This window comes from Mirounga angustirostris, unplaced genomic scaffold (genome assembly GCF_029215605.1).
Source record: "Mirounga angustirostris isolate CCGP_5_RB_7025 unplaced genomic scaffold, mMirAng1.0.hap1 SCAF_5, whole genome shotgun sequence".
Lineage (NCBI taxonomy): Eukaryota > Metazoa > Chordata > Mammalia > Carnivora > Phocidae > Mirounga > Mirounga angustirostris.
The window spans coordinates 19,838,816-19,863,374 of NW_026991713.1; the positions used below are offsets into that span (position 1 = coordinate 19,838,816).

At 40.1% G+C, this 24,559-nt stretch overlaps 1 protein-coding gene across 4 annotated transcripts in view; it reads right to left on the reverse strand.

Annotated features, from left to right (window-relative positions):
• The window catches only part of CHPT1 (choline phosphotransferase 1), a 31,163-nt gene extending 12,693 nt beyond the window's left edge, over nucleotides 1–18,470 (reverse strand). For 2 of the 4 annotated variants that reach the window (XR_008505920.2, XM_045872744.3), the window contains exons 1-3: nucleotides 17,988–18,467; nucleotides 5,239–5,386; nucleotides 4,802–4,943 (exon numbers count right to left, since the gene is read on the reverse strand). Coding sequence is in view for 2 of the 4 variants with exons in the window: in XM_045872744.3 (XP_045728700.1) it covers nucleotides 4,802–4,943; nucleotides 5,239–5,386; nucleotides 17,988–18,260 (563 nt within the window). In the remaining 2 variants the exon portion in view is untranslated. Of the gene's footprint in view, nucleotides 1–4,801; nucleotides 4,944–5,238; nucleotides 5,387–17,987 lie in introns of all 4 variants that reach the window. The other 2 variants (XR_008505921.2, XM_054506868.2) reach the window with 2 other exon arrangements.
• Nucleotides 18,471–24,559: the final 6,089 nt, after the last annotated feature.

Genomic DNA, 24,559 nt, shown 5'->3' on the forward strand with positions numbered 1-24,559 from the left:
CAGACTAAGTTACTTTGGGGGCAGTTAGTAGGAGAAGGTGAACTGAACATTAACCCACAAATAAAAGGAAAATATAAAAAATGATAACCAGTATTTATAACATCAGTGGCAGGCAAACCAAGGCCTCCAGGCTGCAAGTCAGTTGAAAAAAGTAAACATAATAATATAACATGTAGTACTTTGTAGAGAAAAAAGGAAGAAAAGTACTAATATTTACTGAGCATCTGAGTCTTATCAGCTATAAATTATTCCAATAAATTATTTTTTGGAGAGGGAAATTGAAATGATTTTTCCATGCCTATACTGGAACAGCTGAATATTGCCACAGGAAAATGACTCAGAGCCAGCACTCTTTCTACTACACTTATGAGTCATTATCAGAGTTTTGTGCTCTTTTTCCAGTAACAAGAGTAGAATTACATTAAATTATCTGTAATTTTCCTAGGTTATGACTAGTGACCAGAAGCAACTAGGAAAGCTGGTAGGGAACAGAACAAGCTTTCTCTCAATGAACTAAATGACCCAAATGAGGATTGAGCTAGGAACCTTGGTTTCACATATGCATCATTCATACCACAGATTTTAAATTAAATTCAAAGCTTCATTCTCCCTCTCTGCCTTTTAAGGATAAACTAAATAAATGACAATTCTTGAGTCTGGAAGAAAAAAGCTGAAAGGATAGATAAAAAAAAAATAGAATCACTTATCAAATACTCAAACATCTGAACTGTGAAGAAACAGTTGAAGCTTGAAAAATATATTAGACAAATAAGAGAATAGTCTGTATAACAATTTACAAACTTAGAGAACTCAATAATGGGTCCAAGTTTTGGATCCAAAAAAAGCCTTTAAAGGATATTGGGGATATTGTGCAAGTATATCCTTAATCCCCAGTTGTTATCATGGAGGACAATCTACAACAGTGTTATTCAAAGTGTGGTCCAGGGTTTGTAACCAGTTTGCAATGAGATAGGTTCAGAAATTGAGAGTAAGCATTTCAAAACTTTTATGCTAATTCGACAGAGTAACTTTGTATTTGTTGAATTAAATGAAACATTGAGGGCTGTATTTTGTAAGTTGGTTTTTGTTTTTTATTTTTAAACCACATGTTATTAGTCCACCATGGATTGAGGGTAGGGGCAGAAACTAGTCCTTTACCATAAAGTTTTTTGAGAAATGAACCTAATACCATATGGAAATTCTCATGCTTTTGAAATAAAAGAAAATTATCACCAAGTCTAAATGTCCACATGTAAGTAACAAAATAGTACATAATACAAGTAAACATTGGACTTGGTTTAGGTTTTATAAGCTTTAAACATTGCTCTATAGAATTGCACAAGGTACTTGCTACAGGAGAGCAAACATGCTATAAATAAGATATGCCTTATTTCACGCGGCAAACATTAATATAGGGACAGATTTTAACTGTAATCCTATATTATGCTAAGGAAAATACTAATTAATGTGTCACTGATTTACTAAAAAAAATCTTTAACAGTTGAAAATTATAGTTAAGGGGCGCCTGGGTGGTTCAGTCGTTAAGCGTCTGCCTTCAGCTCAGGTCATGATCCCAGGGTCCTGGGATGGAGCCCCGCATCAGGTTCCCTGCTCCGCAGGAAGTCTGTTTCTCCCTCTCCCTCTCCCCCTGCTTGTGTTCCCTCTCTCGCTGTCTCTCTCTCTGTGAAATAAATAAAAACTTAAAAAAAAAAAAAAAAGGAAATTATAGTTAAAAATACTTATTAATATTTTAGAGTTTAAATGATCTAATTCAAGGTAACAAATTCATACTGGCACTGAAATCCACATATTTTCAAAAGATAAAACATGTTACAATGAAAACATCCACAAGTAAAATAGAATAGTTTTTCTATTTCTCTTCTGTATTCCAATAATATAAATACTATAAAAATTAAGCCTCTCAATAGATGAACAAAGAAGATACCACACACACAAACACGGGAATATTACTCAGCCATAAAAATGAACAAAATCTTGCCATTTGCAACAACATGGACAGAGCTAGAGGGTTTTGCTAAGTGAAAGAGATGAGTCAGAGAAAAACAGAGACCATACAATTTCACTCTTTTGTGGAATTTAAGACATAAACGAACAAAGTAAAAAAGAGACAAACAAAAAAACAGACTCTTAATTAAAGAGCATAAACTGATGATTACCAGAGGGAAGGTGGGTGGGGGGGATGGGTGAAATAGGTGATGAGGATTAAAAGTATACTTATGATGAGCACTGACTAATGTATAGAACTGCTGAATCACTATATTATATACCTGAACTAATATAACACTGTATGTTAACCATACTGGAATTAAAATTTTTTTAAAAATTTAGCCTCGCAAAAAGTGATAAATTTTCAGGAAATCCATCCAAGCCAACAGATAATTGATACTGACACAGTTTGTAAGCATTGCCAAAGGCGTGGCTGATGTCCTACATGTAGATCCTTCTTGTAATGTTAAGCTGAACCATCAATCTAGCCTACTCAACCTCCATGATATTGTTGACAAAGTGAAAAAAATATACTACTTAGGATCTCTGCCATCCAGTGTTAGTATTTAATTAATTAATTAATTTGGGGGGGAGGGGCAGAGGGAGAGCGAGAATCTTAAGCAGGCTCCACGCCCAGCATGGAGCCAATGCAGGGCTCAATCTCACAAACCCGAGACCATGACCTGAGCCGAAATCAAGAGTTGGACGTGGAAGCCTAACTGACTGAGCCACCCAAGCACCCCACAGTGTTAGTATTTTAAATGGCTGCCCACCCCCAGCACTCAGGATCTCTTCCTGCCCCTACATGCTGGGGACTCAATCACAATAGTCATTTGCTTAATGTTCTAAGAACTTTCTTTCCTCATGCTTCTGCCTAGGGTGCTTTTACTCCAATTTGTCTGGCATAGTCCATCCACAAGTAACTCATCTTTGTATGTCCAGTTCTAGGCACACATTAGGTTCTCAATCAACAGCAAATGAGTGTAAAATTTACAACTAGGCCAGGGTGAACTAATTCATTTCAGAAAGATTTTTAATGAAGTTAGAAGCCAAAAAGGTAAATGTTAGTCATTAAATACTAAAAACATTAATAATTAACCAGAACACTGCATTATTATACTACTCCAGTTTACCATAGCAAGTTCAGCCAATTAAAATGCATTAGATTTTGCAAAGCTACTTTTCTATTTTAGCATATCTTAATTTATAAATACATACAGATTCTTAATTTCACATAGTTGCCTTGAATTTTTAGCCAGGCTTTTTGATCCCTGGGCTCTTGATCAGTAGATAAGGAATCAGCTAAAGACTCACGTTTTCCATAAAAGTTTTCTTAAACTAATTCAGCCTACAGTTACCTTCTTACTTAGGATTTCTTCAGTGCTTATGGAAACCTACAGCAAGTCATTTTACACTTGGTGATGGACTGTATTAACAATGTCACAGGAGTATTATCTCATCCCTTTAATACAGTGTACTATATAGCTCCTAAAACAGGGATTTTTTTTTTTTAGATTTTATTTATTTATTCATCAGAGACAGAGAGAGAGAGGCAGAGGGAGAAGCAGGCTCCCTGCTGAGCAAGGAGCCCGATGCGGGACTTGATCCCAGGACCCTGGGATCATGACCTGAGCCGAAGGCAGACGCTTAACCATCTGAGCCACCCAGGCGCCCTAAAACAGGGATTTTTAAAAAATGCATTTTGTATCCTACAGAATCTAACACATTGCTGATCTCATGGGTCTCAACAGCAGTCACTAAGAATATTGGGTTTGGAATCAAACAGATTTGAGTTTTATCCCTAACTCTATACTTATTAGCAGTGTAAGAAAGTTACAGAATCTCTGCCTCATTTGTACAGTGGAGATTAATGTGAGGAATAAATGAGATAATGCATGTAAAGTACTCAGTATAGTGCCTGAAACATGCAAGTGCACGTAGCTGCAATTACCCATAATTTTCAATGTGATGAGTTGCCTAAGGCCTTCCCTCTGTTACATGATCCACAGATTTGAGCTTCTCTCATTTTTATCATCATCAGAGGTTTTGGATTTTTGGGTTTTTTTCCAGAGCTGTTTCTCCTATGCAGCAATAAAAGAGGGGCCAAAAAGAATCAGTAGACGTGGGAAGGCAGAGCTGAGAATGAACCAATGGCAGATAGTTCCTGAAGGATCAGGCAGAGAGGGAGCTAATGGGAAATAGAAAGAGTATTGAGCTCCTGCTTCATGCACTGTTTCCTGGTGTCTAAGAGGTATCAAACGCATATATATCATCTAATGTTTAGCTCTAACATTTTCAAGGTGCTTTTACACTCACCAATTGCCTACCACAACTGAAGAGTCTCAAAATTACCTGTTGTTGGTGACTGATGTAATGGGTGCCCCTTTTTGGGCACATGAAGATTTGACCAAAAAGGACCTTTAGATTCCATATTTCATTATTTTATTATATAAGTCAAATGTTGTTTACTTAAGTACTGCATATTCTTTTTCTATATTATTCAGGTCCCTTATTTTTCTTTCTCCTGTATAATGTAAGCTTGGGTTAGTAAGCTATTGAAGTGGGGAAAGGGAGAAAAAATAAAATTATTATCAAATACGTAGCTATTTATAACATGCAGAATACCTATAAGACTTAAATTAAGGTGTAGCATTTATGGATGCTCCAATAATTTAAAAGATAATTTAAATTCCTGATTGAAGCTTTGTCTTTTTTATGGATAAATAAAATATAAAAGATTGTGAAAATAAACTGAACTATATTTTAAAATGTACAACTTAAAAAACATACTTACTTTCCAAACCTCAACACGCCTGAAACATAAGTCTGCCAATGAGCACAATAAAACATGAACATCCCAATAAAAGAGCAGAAAAACAACCAGTCAGGATGAGTTCCTAAGCGCACAGCAATTGAAGCTCCAACTGCCATAAATACTGAAAGAAACAAGGTTTAAGAACCATTAAGAATTAAAAATAATTAATGAAATAATTGCCATGTATTGTTTAGAAATACAGTTTAAAGTATGTAATCTTGGCATTACAATAAGGTACACTAAACAAAATTAATTTTTGAATATACTTTCAAAATACACTGTGCAAATTTGCTCCCAAATGTACACCTACCCAAAAAGTTGACCATTCAAACAGCTCAGTTCATTTTAGTTTTTGAGCCATCAGCAAAAAATAAAAAATAAAAAAAGAGAGAGAGAAAAAACCTTCACTAACTTACCTGTTGAAAGAGAGTCACAACCATGGTCAAAAAGTTCCCCTAAAGGAGAACAAGAATTTGTTCTTCTGGCTTGTTTCCCATCAATAGCATCCAGTGACTGGTAGATAAAGAGTCCCAGTGCACATAAAAGGTATGTCCAGTATGGTGCCTAAAAATAAATGTAAATAATACTATTAAATGACAACAAGCTAGCTTCCGTTTGAAAACAGTTCAACCTAAGCCAATTGACACATTTTCTTGTGTTCTCACCTTATATCACCTCCGAGTGTTAAACATTCATAACCCTCCTTTTGCAGATGAGAACTAAATTGAAGAATCAAATGAACTGTTCTAAGTCCTATGGGTAGAGGGACAAAGAAGTCCATATTGTGAGAAGCACAAAATTAAATGAGCAAAGATTAGGACCCTGATTTTAGTCCTAATCCACAGCTCTCTCAATGTTATTTACAATATGGCACTAGATTTGAAATTAGTAAGATTTTGCTATGAAAAAAGATCTTAAAGACAAATCACAGACTTCTTGCATTCATGATGGAGTATCGGGACTGGATCTATTTCCCCCCCTCATATAACCAGAAAAGCAGTAAAATAAATGAAACAAGTTTTCAGACAGTGCAGGCAGTGAAGCACTGTGATCCCTGACAGGGGGAAACAAATGAGGTGAGCCCTGTAACTACGCCAGCTTACTACCTACGGGCAGTTTTCAGACCACAGTATAGGAATGTGGAGCCTGAACAGAGTCCAATGATCTTGCTCTGTTGAGGAGAAACGTAGCAGAATTCAGGAAGGTCAAAGCAGCTGGGATTTGTGGAGCACAGTACCAGAGAAAAGAGGGACACAAGACCTACAGAAGGGTACCTTTGAGTCTTTGGCTGAGAAGTGACCTGTGCCTAAATGAGATAAAACTATTAACCAAGGCCAGGGAAAGAAACACTGAACAGCAAAAGGCCACATAATTCTTGAAGGCCACACAAAACTGGGAATTTTTCATGTTCCCACTAGGCACAGCAGAAAGACTTTGTAATACCTACCCATTGGGTAGAGTTCTCACAAGTGTATTGCCCTAGCAGTGGAGAGAAATTAGCCTGAGACTAAAGGCCTCTTGGAAGAGTCCTAACAGACATAGAGTCCAGCCTAAAAAGAACCCAATGGATCCTATTTAACTCAACTATAACCAACACAAAGTACGATATCTTAAAGGGATTAAAAAAAAAATCTAGTACCCAAAGATATAAAATTCACAGTGTCTGGCATATAATCAAAAATTACCAGTCATGCAAAGAGGCAGGAGAATATGATCAACAACTAGAAGTAAAATCAATCAATACAATCAGACCCAGGAATGACAGAAAAAATGGAATTAGATGGAATTAGATGAGGCCATTAAAAGTTATAAATACACTTCATATGTTCAATAAGGTGAAGGAAAACATAAAAGACTCGGGTGTAGCTATTTATAACATGCAGAATACCTATAAGACTTAGGTGCTTGAAATGTAAAATATACTAGATGAAATTGGACAACGCAGAAAAGATCAATGAACTTGCAGACTACTGATGGAAACTATCTAAAATGATGCACAGAAAGAAAAAAGACTACCGATAATTGATCTGGGTATCAGTGACTGGTGGGACAACAGAAGCAGTCTAACATTTTTATTGGAGTCTCAGAGGAGAGAAGAGAGGGTTGGACATGAAAAATGTAAGAAATAATGGCTGAAAGATTTCCAAATTTGATGAAATTTATACACTCGCATATCCAAGAAGCTCAACAAACACCAAACAGAATAAATATTTTTTAAAAACCCACCAAGGCACATCATAATCAGAAACCAGAGGAAAACTGAAACATTATATACAGAAGTGTGGATAATACTGACAGAGGAAAGAGTCTGTAAACTTGAAGACAGGTGAATAGAAATGATGCAATTTGAACGAGAGAAAAAGATTTTAAAATGATCATTCTTTCTTTAAGCACTTTGTAAATATACTCTTCTTCCTCAGGGACCTATGTGATGATAGGAATGGTCAACCCAGATTTCTTTTCTTTTTTTAAAGATTTTATTTATTTATTTGAGAGAGAAAGAATGAGACAGAGAGAGAGCATGAGGGGGGGGCAGTGTCAGAGGGAGAAGCAGAGTCCCTGCTGAGCAGGGAGTCCAATGCGGGACTCAATCCCGAGACTCCAGGATCATGACCTGACGCTCAACCAACTGAGCCACCCAGGCGCCCCTCAACCCAGATTTCTATGTCTTAGAGAGGAAGTACAGCAAAATTATTAAGAAGTAGGGTTTTGAAGTTAGATCTGTGTTTCAGTCCTTGGCTCTGTCATTTAATAGCCAAGTGACCCTGGGCAAATCACTTAACCTCTCTAAACTGTGGTTACTTACCTGTAAGATATGAATACTTATAGTTGTTATCAGATGAAAAAATTCTTAGATAGTTTTTTACACAGAGCCCGACACACAGTAAGTGCTCAGTAAAGGTTAGCTATTCTCACTAAGTCATTCTGTATACTTTCAGTGGCAAATATAATTTTTAAAATACCAATCTATGTATGGTTTATGGGGGAATTCTACAAATATCCAATCAACCTGCTAACTCGTTCCTCAATCTTTCTAAGTAAATAGAAGTTTACTCTGAATTAACTTTAATAAAAGTTTCATCATTTGTTAATATTAGATGCCCAGTATTAATGACCACGCTACTAATTGCTTAAAAGGACTTATTGAGTCTCTTCCAGTTAAAAGACAAGCAGTATAAGAAATAATTTAAGAATAGAAGCAACCTGAGTTATGAATATGCATATTAAAATAGCATAGTCAAAGAAACCGTAAGTGTTGGTGAGGATGTGGGGAAGAAGGAACAGTTGTGCACTGTGGGTAGGAATGCAAACTGGTGCAGCCACTGTGGAAAACAGTCTGGAGGTTCCTCAGAAAATTAAAAATAGAACTACCCTGGGGCGCCTGGGTGGCTCAGTTGGTTAAGCGACTGCCTTAGGCTCAGGTCATGATCCTGGAGTTCCGGGATCGAGTCCCGCATCGGGCTCCCTGCTCTGCAGGGAGTCTGCTCCTCCCTCTGACCCTCCCCCCTCTCATGTGCTCTCTGTCTCTCTCATTCTCTCTGTCTCAAATAAATAAATAAAATCTTAAAAAAAAAAAAAATAGAACTACCCTACGACCCAGTAATCACACTACTGGGTATTTACCCAAAGAATATGAAAACACTAATTTTAAAGTATATATGCACCCCTATGTTTATAGCAGCATTATTTACAATAGCCAAATTATGGAAGCAGCCCAAGTGTCCACTGGTAGATGAATGAATAAAGAAGCTGTGGCATATATACAAGGGAATATTATTCAGCCCTAAAAAGAATGAAATCGCCATTTGCAACAACATGGATGGAGCTACAGAGTATAATGCTAAGTGAAATAATCTGAGAAAAACAAATACCATATGATTTCACTCATGTGGAATTTAAGAAACAAAATAAATGAACAAGGGGGAAAAAAAAAGAGATAAACCCAAAAATGGACTCTTAATTATGGAGAACAAACAGAGGGTTACCAGAGGGGAGGGGGTTGGGGGGATGGGTGAAATAGGTGACAGGGATGAAGGAGTATACTTGTTGTGATGAGTACTGAGTGAGGTATAGAATTGTTGAACCATTATATTGTATACCTGAAACTAATATAACCCCGTGTGTTAACTATGTTGGAATTAAAATAAAAAACTTAATAAAAAATTAAAAACTTAAATGTCACATTCAATTCTGATTACCATGCTTTTAAAGGCTTATCTGCAAACTATGAAACAATTAAGAGGGAGCTAAAAAACAGAATTGATAAATCATTATGACAGTCTAAAAGTGGAGAAAGCAAAACAAACCACCTAGAATCTTTCTTGAAAGAATCCCAAAGTGTTTTGAAGAGAACAATCCCAGTGACTCTTTTCAAACTAGTAAATTCTTACCCATTTTTTCCTACTATGAAAAATTATATTGTTTTAATTCTGATAACCAAAAGCGAGCAAAGTTATATTTCAAATCTATGTAAAATTGGAAATTGAAGTTATTAAAATTTCTGGAATGACTAAAGTCACTTATCTAATTTCCACCAAGCACCTTCCCCCTACATGACAGACTTCTAAAAGTACATCATCTACCTGACAGGTATTCCATTTCTCCCTTCTATGCACAGAACCTTCTTATACTGAGACACTGGAGCCAAGGTCCATGTTAAAACCTTATTTCTGACCTCTGATTTGGGAGACTGGCTGCAGGCAAATCAAAAGGTGTTAATGGAAATCCATACTAAGATAAATTTGGTCACTCCTGGACACCACAGTTGAGGGTGGACTCTGCCCCTCATTTGGAAAAAGGAAAGGAAGACTGGTTCACTAGTTTAAAACTACTTTATTAGGATACTGGAAGAGTTAAGATTTAGAGCTTAATTAGGTAAAGAGTGCAGGGGAATTAGAACAAGGAAAAGAGAGAGGAGTTCTTAGCCCAAATGAAGGCTGAGGCCTGGAAAATGCAAGGTTTACTCATGAGTCAGTGACTAGATCCCTGTTTCAGGATCAGAAGGTCAACAGAGAATCACAGCAATCAGATTGGAAATGTAGTAACATTATCTTAAACAGTACAACAAAGGGCATTTTTCAGCATTATTTTATTTGATACGGCAATCCACAGAGACAGGACAGTTATGTTCTTTTTATTAAAGTCAAAAGTAAAACTTAAAGAAGGGGTGATGACATCCCATCAAGACGAGTGGCCAGACTGGGCCTGGGAATCAGACCCGGGTCTCCTGCCCTGCCTTAGGATAAGGGATCCATCATGCCACAGGCTGCAGAGACCTGGATTCTTACTTCACAGAGTACCTTTTCCTTCAAACCTGCTGAGAAGCACTCTCCTGCTCACACAATCCAATTTCAAACGTAGTGAGCCTAAGAATATGGCTGTGAGCCACAGGGGCCAAACCTATCTTTTCTTTTCCCTGATGTCATCACCTCCACCCCCGCCTGAAAACTATTAAATTAAGCCTGCAAATTGTCATCTTCTTGGGGCACCTAGGTGGCTCAGTTCGTTAAGCATCTGCCTTCGGCTCAGGTCGTGATCCTGGGGTCCTGGGATCGAGCCCCGCATTGGGCTCCCTGCTCGGCGGGAAGCCTGCTTTTCCCCTCCCACTCCCCCTGCTTGTGTTTCCTCTCTTGCTGTCTCTCTCTCTGTCAAATAAATAAATAAAATCTAAAAAAAAAAAAAAAATTGTCATCTTCTTTTCTAACCTGTTATCTCTGCAAAACCATCTCCAGGTTGGAGATCCACTGGCCAGGAACCACAGGACCCTTCCTTCCAGGAGTCTGCTCAAAACAGATGTAATTACAGAACAGACTCCAGGTTGAAGGAGGATCTACAAAAGCCACCGCAACTCATTTCATCTTTTCATGTGGACTTATTTTCAAAAATTTAAACATAAGCATGAACAGTCAGGCTTAGATTACGCATTATAAAGTCACAAGCAATTTATCAGAATACTACTATAGAAGGAACCTAGTCAAAAAAGTAGAACTTCTCCAGGTAATATTAGATTCCTAACATTTAAAGTTTTAAATTATATAATGTTCATAGTATCTACTGTATCTTTTAGGATCAGAATTTAAGAATATGTCATAGGAAGCTTTCCAGGTCAACCATCAAGAGCTACATCAATCTTTTAAATGATGACATGTATTCAATTATGTGGTAATATCACACATAATAACTTCACTAATAATGAATCTTTCATTATTTCATGAAAAATTATTATGGAAGTTTATTCTAGAAAACAAAACTATTACTAAGAATCAATCATAACCCCTAGTCGTTTAAAAAAAAAAAAACACTAATAAATTTAAATTGCTTTTCAGTTACACCACTAAAAAAGAGCCGTATAAAAGTAAGTTTTGGGTAAATTTTACTTTTTCGGTTACTTGAATTATAGGATGCTATTATTCATTTTACAATTAGAGAAACCAGAGTTCTGAACCAGACCATATGGCAATTGTTCTCATTAAAAATAACTCTGGGTCAGAGAGAACACTCACATATAAACCAATTATTTATCCTCTTTTTTATATGTGGGTCTGAATGAGCACACATGCATCAGGAAAAGGAAGAAAAGACTTAGAAAGTGATCAGTGAGCACATCTCTGCTCACTGGACAAACTTCATTTACAAGCGTGGACCTTAAAATACTCAGTTTTCTGGAACACATACTTGGGTCTTCTGTAAATGAAAATGCTAGACTAGATAGTCTCCAAGGTCCCATATTTCATATTAGAATATAATTCTCTCAAGGGTATGAGGCATACTATCTTGTTTTTAAAATCTGCTGTACATACCACAGAAGCTAAATTACTAGGTGATCTAATTGTTCCTTATCAGGTAAAATGGTTTCCAAAGAGAAGAATTCATGCCCTGGGTTGTTCTGCAGAGTGGTTAGAAGTGTGCAGTCTAGGGCGCCTGGGTGGCTCAGTCGTTAAGCGTCTGCCTTCGGCTCAGGTCATGATCCCAGGGTCCTGGGATCGAGCCCCACATCGGGCTCCCTGCTCAAGGGGAAGCCTGCTTCTCCCTCTCCCACTCCCGCTGCTAGTGTTCCTGCTCTCGCTATCTCTGTCTCTGTCAAATAAATAAAAAAAATCTTAAAAAAAAAAAAAAAAGAAGTGTGCAGTCTGGGACACCTGGGTGGCTCAGTTGGTTAAGGGTCTGCCTTCAGCTCAGGTTGTGATCTCAGGGTCCTGGGATCAAGTCCTGCATTGGGCTCCCTGCTTCTCCCTCTGCTTCTCTCTCTCATGAATTAATAAAAAAAATCTTTAAAAAAATAAAGTGTGCAGTCTGGACTCTATCTGCACCCAGATCCTTGCTTTCATCACTAGCTGAGTATGGATGAGTTACTTAACCTTCCAATGCCTCTGTCTCCCTTTATCAAACATGAAAATAATCACTCTTCCTGTCTCATCTGAAAATCAAAGTATTACAGGGAAAGTGTTGAGAAAAGTGCCCGGCATGTTGGAAGGAGCTCAGTAAGTTTTAGTTGTTGTTATTACTGATACCACAAAGACAATTTTAGATGATTCATGGGTCAACTTTCATCTCAATAATTATGTCTTTATTTTAATATATTTTGGAAATATTTTAACGTATTTAAAAAAGAACTAGCATTAAAAAAAGCTAGCATAGCTATCACAGCTATGACTTTATAGATATTAAGGCTGAGAAAGAGTCCATGTCTTTTTTTTTTTTTTAATTTTACTTATTTGTGAGAGAGAGCACAAGCAGGGGGAGCAACAGAGGGAGAGAGAGAAACAGACTCCCCGCTGAGCAGGGAACCCGATGTGGGACTCAATCCCAGAACCCTGGGATCATGACCTGAGCCGAAGGCAGACGCTTAACCAACTGAGCCACCCAGGTGTCCCTGAGTCCACATCTTTAAAAAGGAAGAGATTTAAAGTTGATGTAAAGAAAAATAGTAAATAATAAATAGTGTATATATAGGTAATACACAAAAGTAAAAATCTCCCCAAATTAAAATCTGGGAAATACTGGAACTATATAATGCCTATTTATATAAATTTTTATACTTAAAAAAATTATCTCTTTGCTTTAAATGGCCTTGGGTGTGAGCTCACACATATGCAAAAGGTATTATATAACCAATAACAAGTGGGTCAGCTGCTAACAGGGAGATCTCATTTATCCAAACAGCAATTGACTTCTCTCTCCATAAAAACAGAAAGTGCATTTATAAGAGGTAGAAAGAAAGAAAATTAGAAGAGGGGTCATGAAATGTGAAAAAAATGTAATGCTATGTGATGTTAAAAAGTGGATTTTTTAAAAAAGAAAATTCACGGCGTTTCTAGTTGACAAGGAATCTGACACCGTTCTAGCCCTGTGATACGATGAAGAGGTTGTTTACTGCGTGCCTGTGGCTGATGGGGCACTTCCTTGTTTACAGAGGGAGGGTTCCCACCAGGCCTAGAAGTTTCCAAGAGTAGCTGGTGGTCAGGAAGGGTAAGATAATTCTCAGTCACCAATCAGGAAGGGGCCACTCCCTTACAAGAGTCCTGCCTTAATAAATGATGCTTGATAAGTTACTGAGCTGGTTAAAAGAAAAAAAAGACGGAGATAAAAAGTAAAAAAGGAAATACTAGATTTTGAAGAAACCAAACCCAAGGAAAACAATCTGAGTAGGAATCTAAAGATTATTGCCTTTTCTTATTATTCCCCAACAAATAATTACAGTGCAAAGGCAACTATAATCTGAATTATTTCAATAGGGAACAAACCATTTCTTAAGGTCTTTCTGCTTTCTTAGAAAAACTTCCTTTTTGGTTCAACTTTCTATCATCATTAACAAAATAAATATATTAATGCCCTCTGACCTGACCCTATGCTAGGTATTTACTTGCTATAATCAATGACACTGGTGTGTCATTGAGGATGTCACTAGGCTAGAAAGAACTAGATTCAAATCACTGAGTTTTCTTATATACAGATTTAGGAATTGCATTAAATAAGCTCTGAAGTCCTTCAAACTGTAGAAGGCTGTGATTCTATTTTTTTTTTTTAAGATTTTTTTTTTTATTATTCATTCCAGACACAGAGATACAGAGAGAGAGAGAGAGAACACGAGTAGGGGGAGAAATGGAGGGGGAGAAGCAGGCCCCCCGCCAAGCAGGGAGCCCGACGCAGGGCTCGATCCCATGACCCTGGGATCATGACCTGAGCCGAAGGCAGACGCTTAACCATCTGAGCCACCCAGGTGCCCCGGCTGTGTTTCTATTTTAGGATTAGGCAGGAAGGAATGGGGGCCAACGACTCCATGCAGAGTAGTATTCAGATAGAAATGCTTCATCCAGGTGAGGAGGGGGCAATTCAGTTCCTCTTTTCTCTAGTAGCCCTAACTCTTGCTTACTCTTGTTAAAATTCCCAGGACAAACAACCGATAAGTATTTAATCCAAGACCAGCTTAAACTGAATAAGGGTGGAAAAACATCATCTCCCAAGATGACATTTCATTCATGCCAGCAATAATTTAGTGAATATTTACTAAGCCTCTGTGTTGTGCAAGGCGTTGTGCAGTGCAGAATGTACAAATGGGCAATCTCTGTCTGAACTTAAAAGCTGGAAGGTTGTCCTGCTCAGTAAGGACACACATAACCAAAATGAAATGGAGAAGTTCCACCGGAGACCTACAAAGCCCCATGGCTGAAGCATAGCATTCTGGCTTGGAATCCTGGTCTCCATTTAAAGCTATGTACCCTGGGACTCCTGGGTGGCTCAGTCGGTTAAGCGTCTGCCTTTGGCTCAGGTCATGATCTCAGGGTCCTGGGATAGAGCCCCACATAGAGCTCCATGCTCCACAGGGAGTCTGCTTGTCCCTCCCCCTCTGCTCTTGCTCTGTCTCTCACTTTCTCTAATAAATAAATAAAATCTTAAAAAATAAAATAAAATAAAGCTATGAACACTGGAAGAGGTTAATTTCTCTTCAGTTTCCTAATCTATAAAACGGGGATAATAACAGTACCCTTCATAAAGTTGTTGAGAGAATTAAATGAGACAATAGGCTAAAGCACCTTAAAATAATGCCTGATACATAGTTAATACCCAGTAAATGTTAGTTGATATTGTTATTTTTATTGGATTTTAGAGGACTGACTCTGGGGAAGGAAGAAAAATTTTATAAGGAAGTCATGTTAGAACTGGGCATTGAGAGATGGAAGGAGGACAGGGGGAAGGAAGGGGAAGGAGAAAAGAGAGGGACAAAAAGAAATCCTTGCTATAGCAAGTAGTTAATTTGGCTGGAGTGGAGAGTTCCTTAAAAGAATGGTAGCATGACATGCAGTTCAGAACACCATTGTAGAAAAAAAGAAAAAAGAAAAAAAAAGGAACACCCATTGTAGAACTTAATATAAATCATTTAATTTTTTCTATTAACTTCCCTTCATCCCCATTTATGTCCTAGAAGTTAACATAGTAGTTAAAAAAAAATAGATCAAGTGTTATTATTAATATAGATATATAGTCAGCATTGCATTAGGATTACATCCCATATGGGTACATAAGCCTAAACATCTAAATCCAAAACCTTATGTATTTTTCCTAACCCTTTCTGGAAGCAATCTGTCAAGTTTAAAAAAGCACTAAGAATCCTTAAGTCTAAGAATCAGAAAACACATTCCAATCCAGGTTAACATCACTTAACCCTACGGGCCTCAATTTCCTCTTAATAAAAATGTATATACTACTATTACTTCAGGATGGATGGATAAAAGAAATACTAAAATGGTGGAAAGGGCATTCTAGGAAGGGAAAAAACTTGCCAACCTCCTTGGGTGGATAAAACACAAAGGCAACAACGGATGTGAAAGCATTTTACATACCTGATAAATCTTACATAAAACATAAGGAATTTTTCCTGCATACAACATAGACAAAGGCAGGAACACTGGACCAGAAGGTGGTGATGTGTTGTAAATATATATATTTGTATACACACACACATACACACATGGGCTTTGGGGTCAGATCGACTTAGATCTGAATCCTGTCAGGTCCACTCATTTACTAGCTCTGTGACCTGAAAGCAAAGTAGCTTGAACTGCTACACTTCTTTCCTGCGATTGCTGGGATTTTATCAAACAGGCACTGTGAATCCTGTAATGGCTTGTCCCCTCACTGCTTCAGCCACTTAGAAGCATGTGCAGGAGGATCTAATGACATACATTTCAGAAACTCTTCTCAGTTTCATCTTATTATTTTAACTCTTATTCCTCCTTTTAGGGCCATTCTGATTTTCTGATTTCACTTTTTTTTTTTTTTTAAAGTGTCTGAGATTCCTGCCCTCCCCAACCTTTTTTTTTTTTTTAAATGAGGCTGAGCCTAAAAATTAATCATAATTTTACCTCTTCCATCAGGCCCCTCTTGACACAACTAAACAATCTCTTGGACTTGGTTGTGTGTCCTGGTTTTTAAGTGCTCAACAAATGGTCCTTAAATTAATAATATTGACAAGGTCACAGTTCCACTGCCAAGTATCAGAAACACCCAATTGCTGTTAGCCAAATTTAGGCCTAATAAAAACTAAATTTTATTATACATTGTCAGGACATTTTTAATAACAGTGGTATTTTTAATGTGTTGAGTAATATTTTAAATTTGTTGGGCAAATTGCCATTTTCTACATTTCTCTTCAGGTAATACAGTATTTGATCCTCACTGTATCCTTGTGAAATTGGTTTGGTAGGCATGATTTTCTATTTCACTCATGGGAAAACTGACCAGCAGGGAGAACCCCAGCCTTCCACTTCTAAACCCAGTGCTCCTTCCATTCTAGCACACACCTCTAGGCCTCAAGGAAATTCTGTAAACAGGCTGCAAAAACCAAAACTAAAGAAACTTATTTTGCAAACAATATGGAAATGAATAACAATGGAAACATCTGCCAAGAACTCATATGTAATAAATATAACCATCGATTGGCAAGATAGGTTTAAAACGTCGGCTCCATTAAGTATTTTTTTAAATGGATGCATAGCATGGAAGGCATAAAATATTTCCATTGTATTCCTGCTATTAAGCCTTAATTTGAATTAGTTCCCCACAGAACCTATACTCAAATATGATTATAAAAGGGATTTCACTATTTGGAGGACAAAGATAAGAAAGCAGTGTCACAGAATGTGCAATGTGATATTTATCTCATGTACTCCACATTAAAGCTAAAAATTCAAGTGAACCCCCTTGGCCTCCTATCCTGTCCCGAGCCCACGGGGTGCGGTGCTTCTGGTTAACAGTTGTCCAAAGCCCACGTTATTTACTCTTATTTCGGACACATACGCATTGCTAATAAAATCTGTCGGCTTTTGTGATCCCTGCGTCATGATAATAAGGATTATCTCCTTGCTAATACCGTAGTGGGTAATTTCAGGATCACCAGCACAACCTTGAGAAACACGCGATTATAAAAGTGTCCAGGGCGCCTGGGTGGCTCAGATGGTTAAGCGACTGCCTTCGGCTCAGGTCATGATCCTGGAGTCCCGGGATCGAGTCCCGCATCGGGCTCCCTGCTCGGCGGGGGGTCTGCTCCTCCCTCTCCCGCTCCCCTCTCATGTGCTCTCTGTCTCTCTCATTCTCTCAGTCTCAAATAAAGAAATAAAATCTAAAAAAAAAAAAAAAAAAGTGTCCAAAGGATAACTCGGGCTTGGCCAACCCGACCACAAGCCCTGGTGCCGGGCTGGGCGGAAACTGGGGGCGTTCAGTCCCCAGTGTGCAAAGTAACCGACGGCTTGTCCATCTCACAGCTTGGCGCCGGACCGGGTGGAGGCCGGGCAGGCGGCCCCCGGCTCTCAGTGGCCCGGGGGTTGGCTGGAGTGGACCCGGGGCTGAGGCAGTGACCTTGACAACCCCTCCGCCGCCCGGGGAGGCTCGTGTGGACGCGGGGCTGGGGTAGCGGCGCGTCAGCCTCCAGGCGGCCGGGGGAGTCTCGGGGCGGACGCGGCGCGGGGCAATGGCTGTGTCCGCCCCCCCGCCCCGGGACGGTCGCCGCGCGGGGGTCTCCCCGCTCCCCCGGCGCCTCCAGCGGCGGGGCAGCGGCGCACTGGGGCGGGGTTGGGGTGGGAGGGACGCGCGGATCCCGGGAGAGCAGTTGGGGATCCCCCCTCCTCCGCGGCCGAGGCGCGGGCCGCGGGCGGGCGGCGGGCCCTACCTCCTCGGTGGCCGTGGGGCAGTAGGAGATGAGCACGAGCGTGGTGAGCAAGTTGATGGCCAGGCCCAGGAGGGTGATGGAGTTGGGGGCCATCCACAGCGGGATCCACTGGAGCAGCCAGGTCCAGTAGATCTGCAGCGGCGGCTCGAGCAGCGAGACGCCCGCCGCGCTGTAGCGGTGCTCCTCCAGCCGCCGCAGCTGCGCCGCGCTCAGCGGCTCGGTCAGCGCCTTCAGCCAGCGCGGCGCGGGCCTGCCCCCGGCGCCCGCCGCCATGGCCGCCGGGCCCCGCCGCGGGGAGGGAGCGCGGCCCGTGCCGGGCGCCAGGGCGGGGAGAAGGTGGAGGGAGGGGCTCGCGGGCCAGGGCCTGCGCTGACCGGGTGGCACTAGCCGGTCGGGCCGGCTCGGGCGAGGTCGAGGTCAGGCCGGGCTGCCCCAGGTCCCGGGGCCCCCGCCCCCAGAGCGGCCCGGCCGCGGGTGCGACAGCCGGGGGAGGGGGTGAGGGCGGGGCCTCGGAGGAGGGGACCTAGGGGAGGGGTTGGGCAGAGTCTGGCGAGGTGTCAGGGAGGGTTGGACCGGCACTCGCAAAGCCACCAGGTCACCACTAGGGTCCCACAGACAGTAACTTTCTGGTTGGCGTGCCAGGGACTTGACTTCCCCAAGGGGCTGATGCACTTGCCTCTAAGGTTCGATTCTTCTCCAGGGACGTCTGGCCGCGCTCCCGTGATTAAAGGCTCCTCCCAGGCTGGGCAGTTAGAGGCTGGTTCCTCTAACGTGTGCTCTTGTGCACAGCTCTGTTCTAGTGTGGGTGTGCTCTGGCCTTTGCTAACCACTGCAGGACGACGCTGCCTGCGGAGCCCGGGAGGAGGGGGAGGGGGTTTTGTGAGAACATGAATTTGCACGTCTTGGGTCACTGGCCTAATGGCCCCATCTGTCTGCCCAGAAAGAGGTCCTCCTTGAAAAACACACAACAAAAACAATTCTTCCAACGCTGAGGACAGGGCCCCTGCCATTTATTAGCTCTAGAGAACGCTCACTGGGGGCTCAAGGTTCAGGGTTCAGAGACCAAGGTGTTGAAACGAAAAATCAGGACTTGGAAACATTTGCTGAGAAGGGGACTTAATGGTTGAAACCCAAATGCCCCCCCCCCCGCCCCGCCTTTTTTTCAGAGCATCCAATACCAGTAACAATGGATATTTTTACACGCAGCCTTCTCTCGGGATAGAGGACACGGATCCAGGCAATGTCTCCCACTGCAGAGTGGACTAAGCACACTTTGCCACACAATGGTAGTTCAGCAGCCCCTTACCTCACAATGCACCCGTTTAGGCAGGGGACACCCTGTCATAAACATATTGCACAGCCTGAGATAAGCCTGCCACTTGCCTTTTTTTCACTTCCTGGTTCTGATCTTTATGCAATTTTCTAAGGCATAGAACAAGCTCAGAAACTGCTTTCGAGATAGTGTGTTAAGCAACGTCTATCAGCAGTTGCAGTTTGTCCCACAGGATTCATTACAACACGTTGGAGAGGAGTCAGCAAACTACTACCCAACCCACCACCTGTTTTATAGCCTATGAGTTACGTGGCTGAAAAATGGCTGAAAAAATTCAAAAGAATTTTTTTGATGCGAAATTATATGAAATGCAAACTTCAATGCCATGGATAAAGCCATGTTTATGCCTTACATATTGTTTACACTACTTTATCACTCCAAAAGCAGAGTTCAGTGGTTGTGACAGACATTGGCCTGGAAACACTGGAATATTTACAGTCTGGCCCTTCACAGAAAAAAGTTCGGCAATCCCTGCCTTAGAGCAATATGAGAGTTCCTACAGACCAAACCATCCATTGAATATACATCTCCTAATCTTTAATGTGAAAAAAAAAAGATGCTGAAAAATGCAGGAAAGGAATCAGAATGACAGATCCACTTTTAACTATGCTAGTTTTATGTACAGTAAACTTGGGGACATCGGCTTTTTAATTTATCAGTGCCATGAATAATCCAAGGAGAAATCCTTTCCACATTAATAAATTTAACTATATTACAAATAATTTTTCGTGTACATCAAAACATCAAAGGAGAATGAAAAGACAAGCCACAAACCAGGAAAAGGTATTTCCCTCAAATAAAATCCACATTGACTAGTACCCAGATTATATAAAGAATTCCTAAAAATCAATGAGAAACAAAAACACTCAACTGGGCTTGCATTCAGATACCTGTAACAGAAATCCCCCAAATCTGGTGATTTAAACAAAACAAAAGTTTATTTTTTTCTTGCCTAAGTCTAGAATTATGGTGGCTTCGTGATCACCAGGAAGGTCATCTCTTGGTTCTGAATGGCTGCTATAGCTCGAGCCGTCCTGTTTGCATTTCAAGTAGCAGGAAAGAGAAAGATGGTGAGAAAAAAAAGTTGGATACCATTCAGCTGAGCCAGCAAAGTAAGGTGCTTTTCTAGAATTCCCAAATGACACTTCTACATACATCCCACTGGCCAGAACTTAATCATGCGGCCTACCTGAGTGCAAGTGTTAGCAAGGGGGAATAGATGGGGACAACCATTTTGAAAAACAATCTGGCATTATCTGGTAAAGTTGAAGATACACACACACTCTAACACCACAATTCTGATCCAGGAGTATATCCTAGAGAAATTGCTGCACATGTGTCCTAGGAGACAGGTATAAGAATATTCAGAGCATCTTTGTACAAAAATCAACAAATATAAATATCCTAAGTGTCCAATAATGCTGAATGGATACACTGAGGTCTTTTCATATAATTTAATATTACACAGCAAGTTTAATATACCAGTGGAAAATTGATAAACCATAGCTACACTTATTAACACAGATGGACTGCACAAGTATAATACTGAGAGAGGAAAAAAAGCAGGTTATAGAAAAAATGCACACAGTATGATTTCATCCATACAAAGGTTGAAAACATGCATGACTTTGCATTTAGGAATATGGACATACGTGACAAAGCTATGAAGAAAAGGAAATAAATGATATATACAATTCCAGAAATGGGATTGTAGAGGCACACACAGATGGCTTCCAAAGTATTGATAATTATATTAGGATACAAAACCACATGGCCTAAATATGGTATGTGTATTTTTCTCTCACGTAGTGTCAGGCAGTTCTGGGCTGCTATGGCAATGCCAAAATGTCAGGGACACAAATTCCTTCCATTTTATTAGTCTGCCACCCTTAGGATGCTGCCCTTTGCCCTTGTGGTAAAAAATGGCTAACCATAAGTTCCAATCAATTGGAATGGTTAAAAAGAGAAGGCGATGCTGCGCTCATTTCCTTGCTGGGGCGTGGCCTAAAGTGTACACGTCACTTCTGCTCTTATCCTACTGGCCAGAACCTGGTCACATGACTGTACATAGAGGCAAGAAAGGCTGGAAATGTAGTTTTTAGCTGGCCAACCATTTGCCCAGCTAAATAATTTCTATTACTACTGAAAAGTGGGAAAATGGATAATGGAGGACCCTCTTGTTATCTCCCCCACAATTTTTAAACTTAGGTGGTAAGAACATGGTTTTCATTTTATTATTATTTATGCTATATATGTATAATCATTTTCTTTGGCAAATATGGAATATTTTATTTTATTATTTTTTTAAGATTTTATTTATAAAAAAAGATTTTATTTATTTATTTGACAGAAAGAGAGAGAGAGCACACAAGTATGGGGAGCAGCAGAGGGAGAGGGAGAAGCAGGCTCACTGCTGAGCAGGGAACCTGTTGGGGGCGCTCACTCCCAGGACCCTGGGATCATGACCTGACCTGAAGGCAGATTTAACCGACTGAGCACCTGCTATAGCTCGAGCCCTCCTACCCAACCCACCACCCAGGCACCTGGGTGGCTCAGTCATTAAGTGTCTGTCTTCGACTCTGGTCAGGATCCCAGGGTCCTGGGATCAAGCCCCGCATCCCTGCATCAGGCTCCCTGCTCATAGGGAAGCCTGCTTCTCCCTCTCCCACTCCACCTGCTTGTGTTCCCTCTTTCACTGTGTTTCTCTCTGTCAAATAAATAAATAAAATCTTAAAAAAAAAGTAAAAGTAATAAAAAAATTAAAAGCACATTTTTTTTTAACACTCATGCTCCTAAGCTACTTTCCCCCTGGTTTTTTTGTTTTGTTTTGTTTTTTGGCAAGTTTTTGGAAATTCAAATGAATTCAAGACCTAGTAAGGCCAACCTGCCTAATGTCAAAGAAAAGTAGATTAGAGATTTTCTATTATCTTATTTTTTGCATCATGGCTCCCTTTGATTATCATGGTGATTGATGTACACAGATTTTCCTTTTCTTGAACTAACATGGTAGCTTACATTTATGAGCTCCAACGAGGCACTATTCTAAGCATCAGGAGTTATTTCATTTAATATTCATAAAAATCCTGTGAAGTAGGTACAATTATTGTCTCCATTTTGCAGATTTTTTCACTGGAGCCCAGTGAGGTTCAACTTGCTACAATTGCACAACTAGAAAAGTGGTGAAGTAGGGACTCAAGACCACAGTCAGTCCAGCCCTATACTCCTTACACTGCAAAATGCCACCTAATAAATTATATATATATTAAATATTGGACTTACAGTCAGAGAAAGACAAATACCATATGATTTCATGCATATGTGGAATCTAAGAAACAAAACAGATGAATGAACATAGGGGAAGGGAAAACAAAAAAAGAGAGGGAAGCAAACCATAAGAGACTATTAACTATAGAGAACAAACCGAGGGTCACTGGAGGGGAAGTGGGTGGGGGATGGGCTAAATGGGTGATGGGCGTTAAGGAAGGCACTTGTGTTAAGCACTGGGTGTTATCTATAAGTGATGAATCACTAAATTCTACTCTTGAAACCAATAAATAAATAAATAAATAAATAAACAAACAAATAAATATTGGACTTAGATGGGTATTTTTGTCAATATCAAACAGTCCAGTTTCTGTAGATCATGTAGATTTTGTGCCATTCCAGTCCATTCTAAATATTATGTAAAAAATTGTTTTACCTAAATACTAAAACTGACGATGAATTCCCCTGTTCAGATGGCTTTGGTAAAGCCCAACCTCCCTAGCTTGGCGTTTGAAGGCTGAATCTAATTTTTCCAGTTTTTTTTTTTATTTTTTAAAGATTTTATTTATTTATTTGACAGAGAGAGACACAGCGAGAGAGGAAACACAAGCAGGGGGAGTGGGAGAGGGAGAAGCAGGCCTCCCGCGGAGCAGGGAGCCCGATGCGGGGCTCGATCCCAGGACCCTGGGACCATGACCTGAGCCGAAGGCAGATGCTCAACAACTGAGCCACCCAGGCGCCCCTAATTTTTCCAGTTTTATCTCCCAAATGTCTCCTCTTCCCTCACTGCCCTTTCTACATCCCATGCTTCAGCTTCCATTAGCTGTTCCCAAACACACCCAGGGCTTCCTCATGCCCTGATTTGCTCCCTGGGCTTGGAGAGTAGCCTCCATCCATCATTACCCTTAAAGCATTGCCCATCCATCCAGGCTCAGCTTAAATTACACCTTCTCTGAGATAAACCTCTCACATTCTTCCAGTTTGACCTCTCCTGCTTCCACAAAACCAGAGACTTTGTACTTATATTCCAATCTGTCTTTAGTCACTTACTTATGTACCAATCTGCCTCTCACCCTGCTTACAGAGTACCAAGACCACAGCCTGCACTGAGTGTTCCTCAATGCCTGACATTCAGTAGACATCCATACTTTTAAAAAATTCTAATTTTGAAATAATTATAACTCAGAAAGTTGCAAAAATTATACAGAGAGATCTCTTGTACTCTTCACCCAACCACTCCCAATGGTAACATCTTAGTACAATAGGTCCATAAACTTTTATTTGCTTGTTTAGCTGAATTGAATTTCTTTCCCCAAAGACAAAGGATATCTTGGTTTTACCACTGGTTCTCTTTGTGAATGTAACTTTCACTCACATTTCAAAACTCCTTCCTCAGCATCCTCAACATCTTAGCCAACTTCCCATGAATGTTACACAGTAGTCTCACACAGCCAAATTAGCTGCATCTGTTGTGATATAACCACTCCAAAAAGCCACTGACTTTTATTGGTTTTGGAAAAAGCCATGGGTTGCCATCAAGAAATCCACTGAGAAAAAAAAAAAAAAAAGAAATCCACTGGCTAGATTTTTGGTGTAGCAGAATGTTATCATTTAGGGAGTCAAGCTATCTGTGTGTTTAGAGGTTTAGACTCATAGGCTGGAGTATTTCTAAAGATTAGAATGGTTCTGCAGTGTGAAGACTCATCCTTTTTTCATTTACTTCCTTTGATCTAATTCCTTTTTTCATTTACTTCCTTCCTGTACTTTGAGACGTAAAGTCCACAAATTTTATAGAACTATGATACCTTACAAAATGTATGAGTAGACATGCAGTGTTTACTAATAGATTGCCAAAAACCTTTGCTCTCCTCTTTTACAAATGCTTGATTTCCTGGACGAGATCAGAAAACAAAATTTCACAATACTGTCCCTAAGATGTTGTAATTGTACTTTTTATCTGAAATTGCGAAAGCAA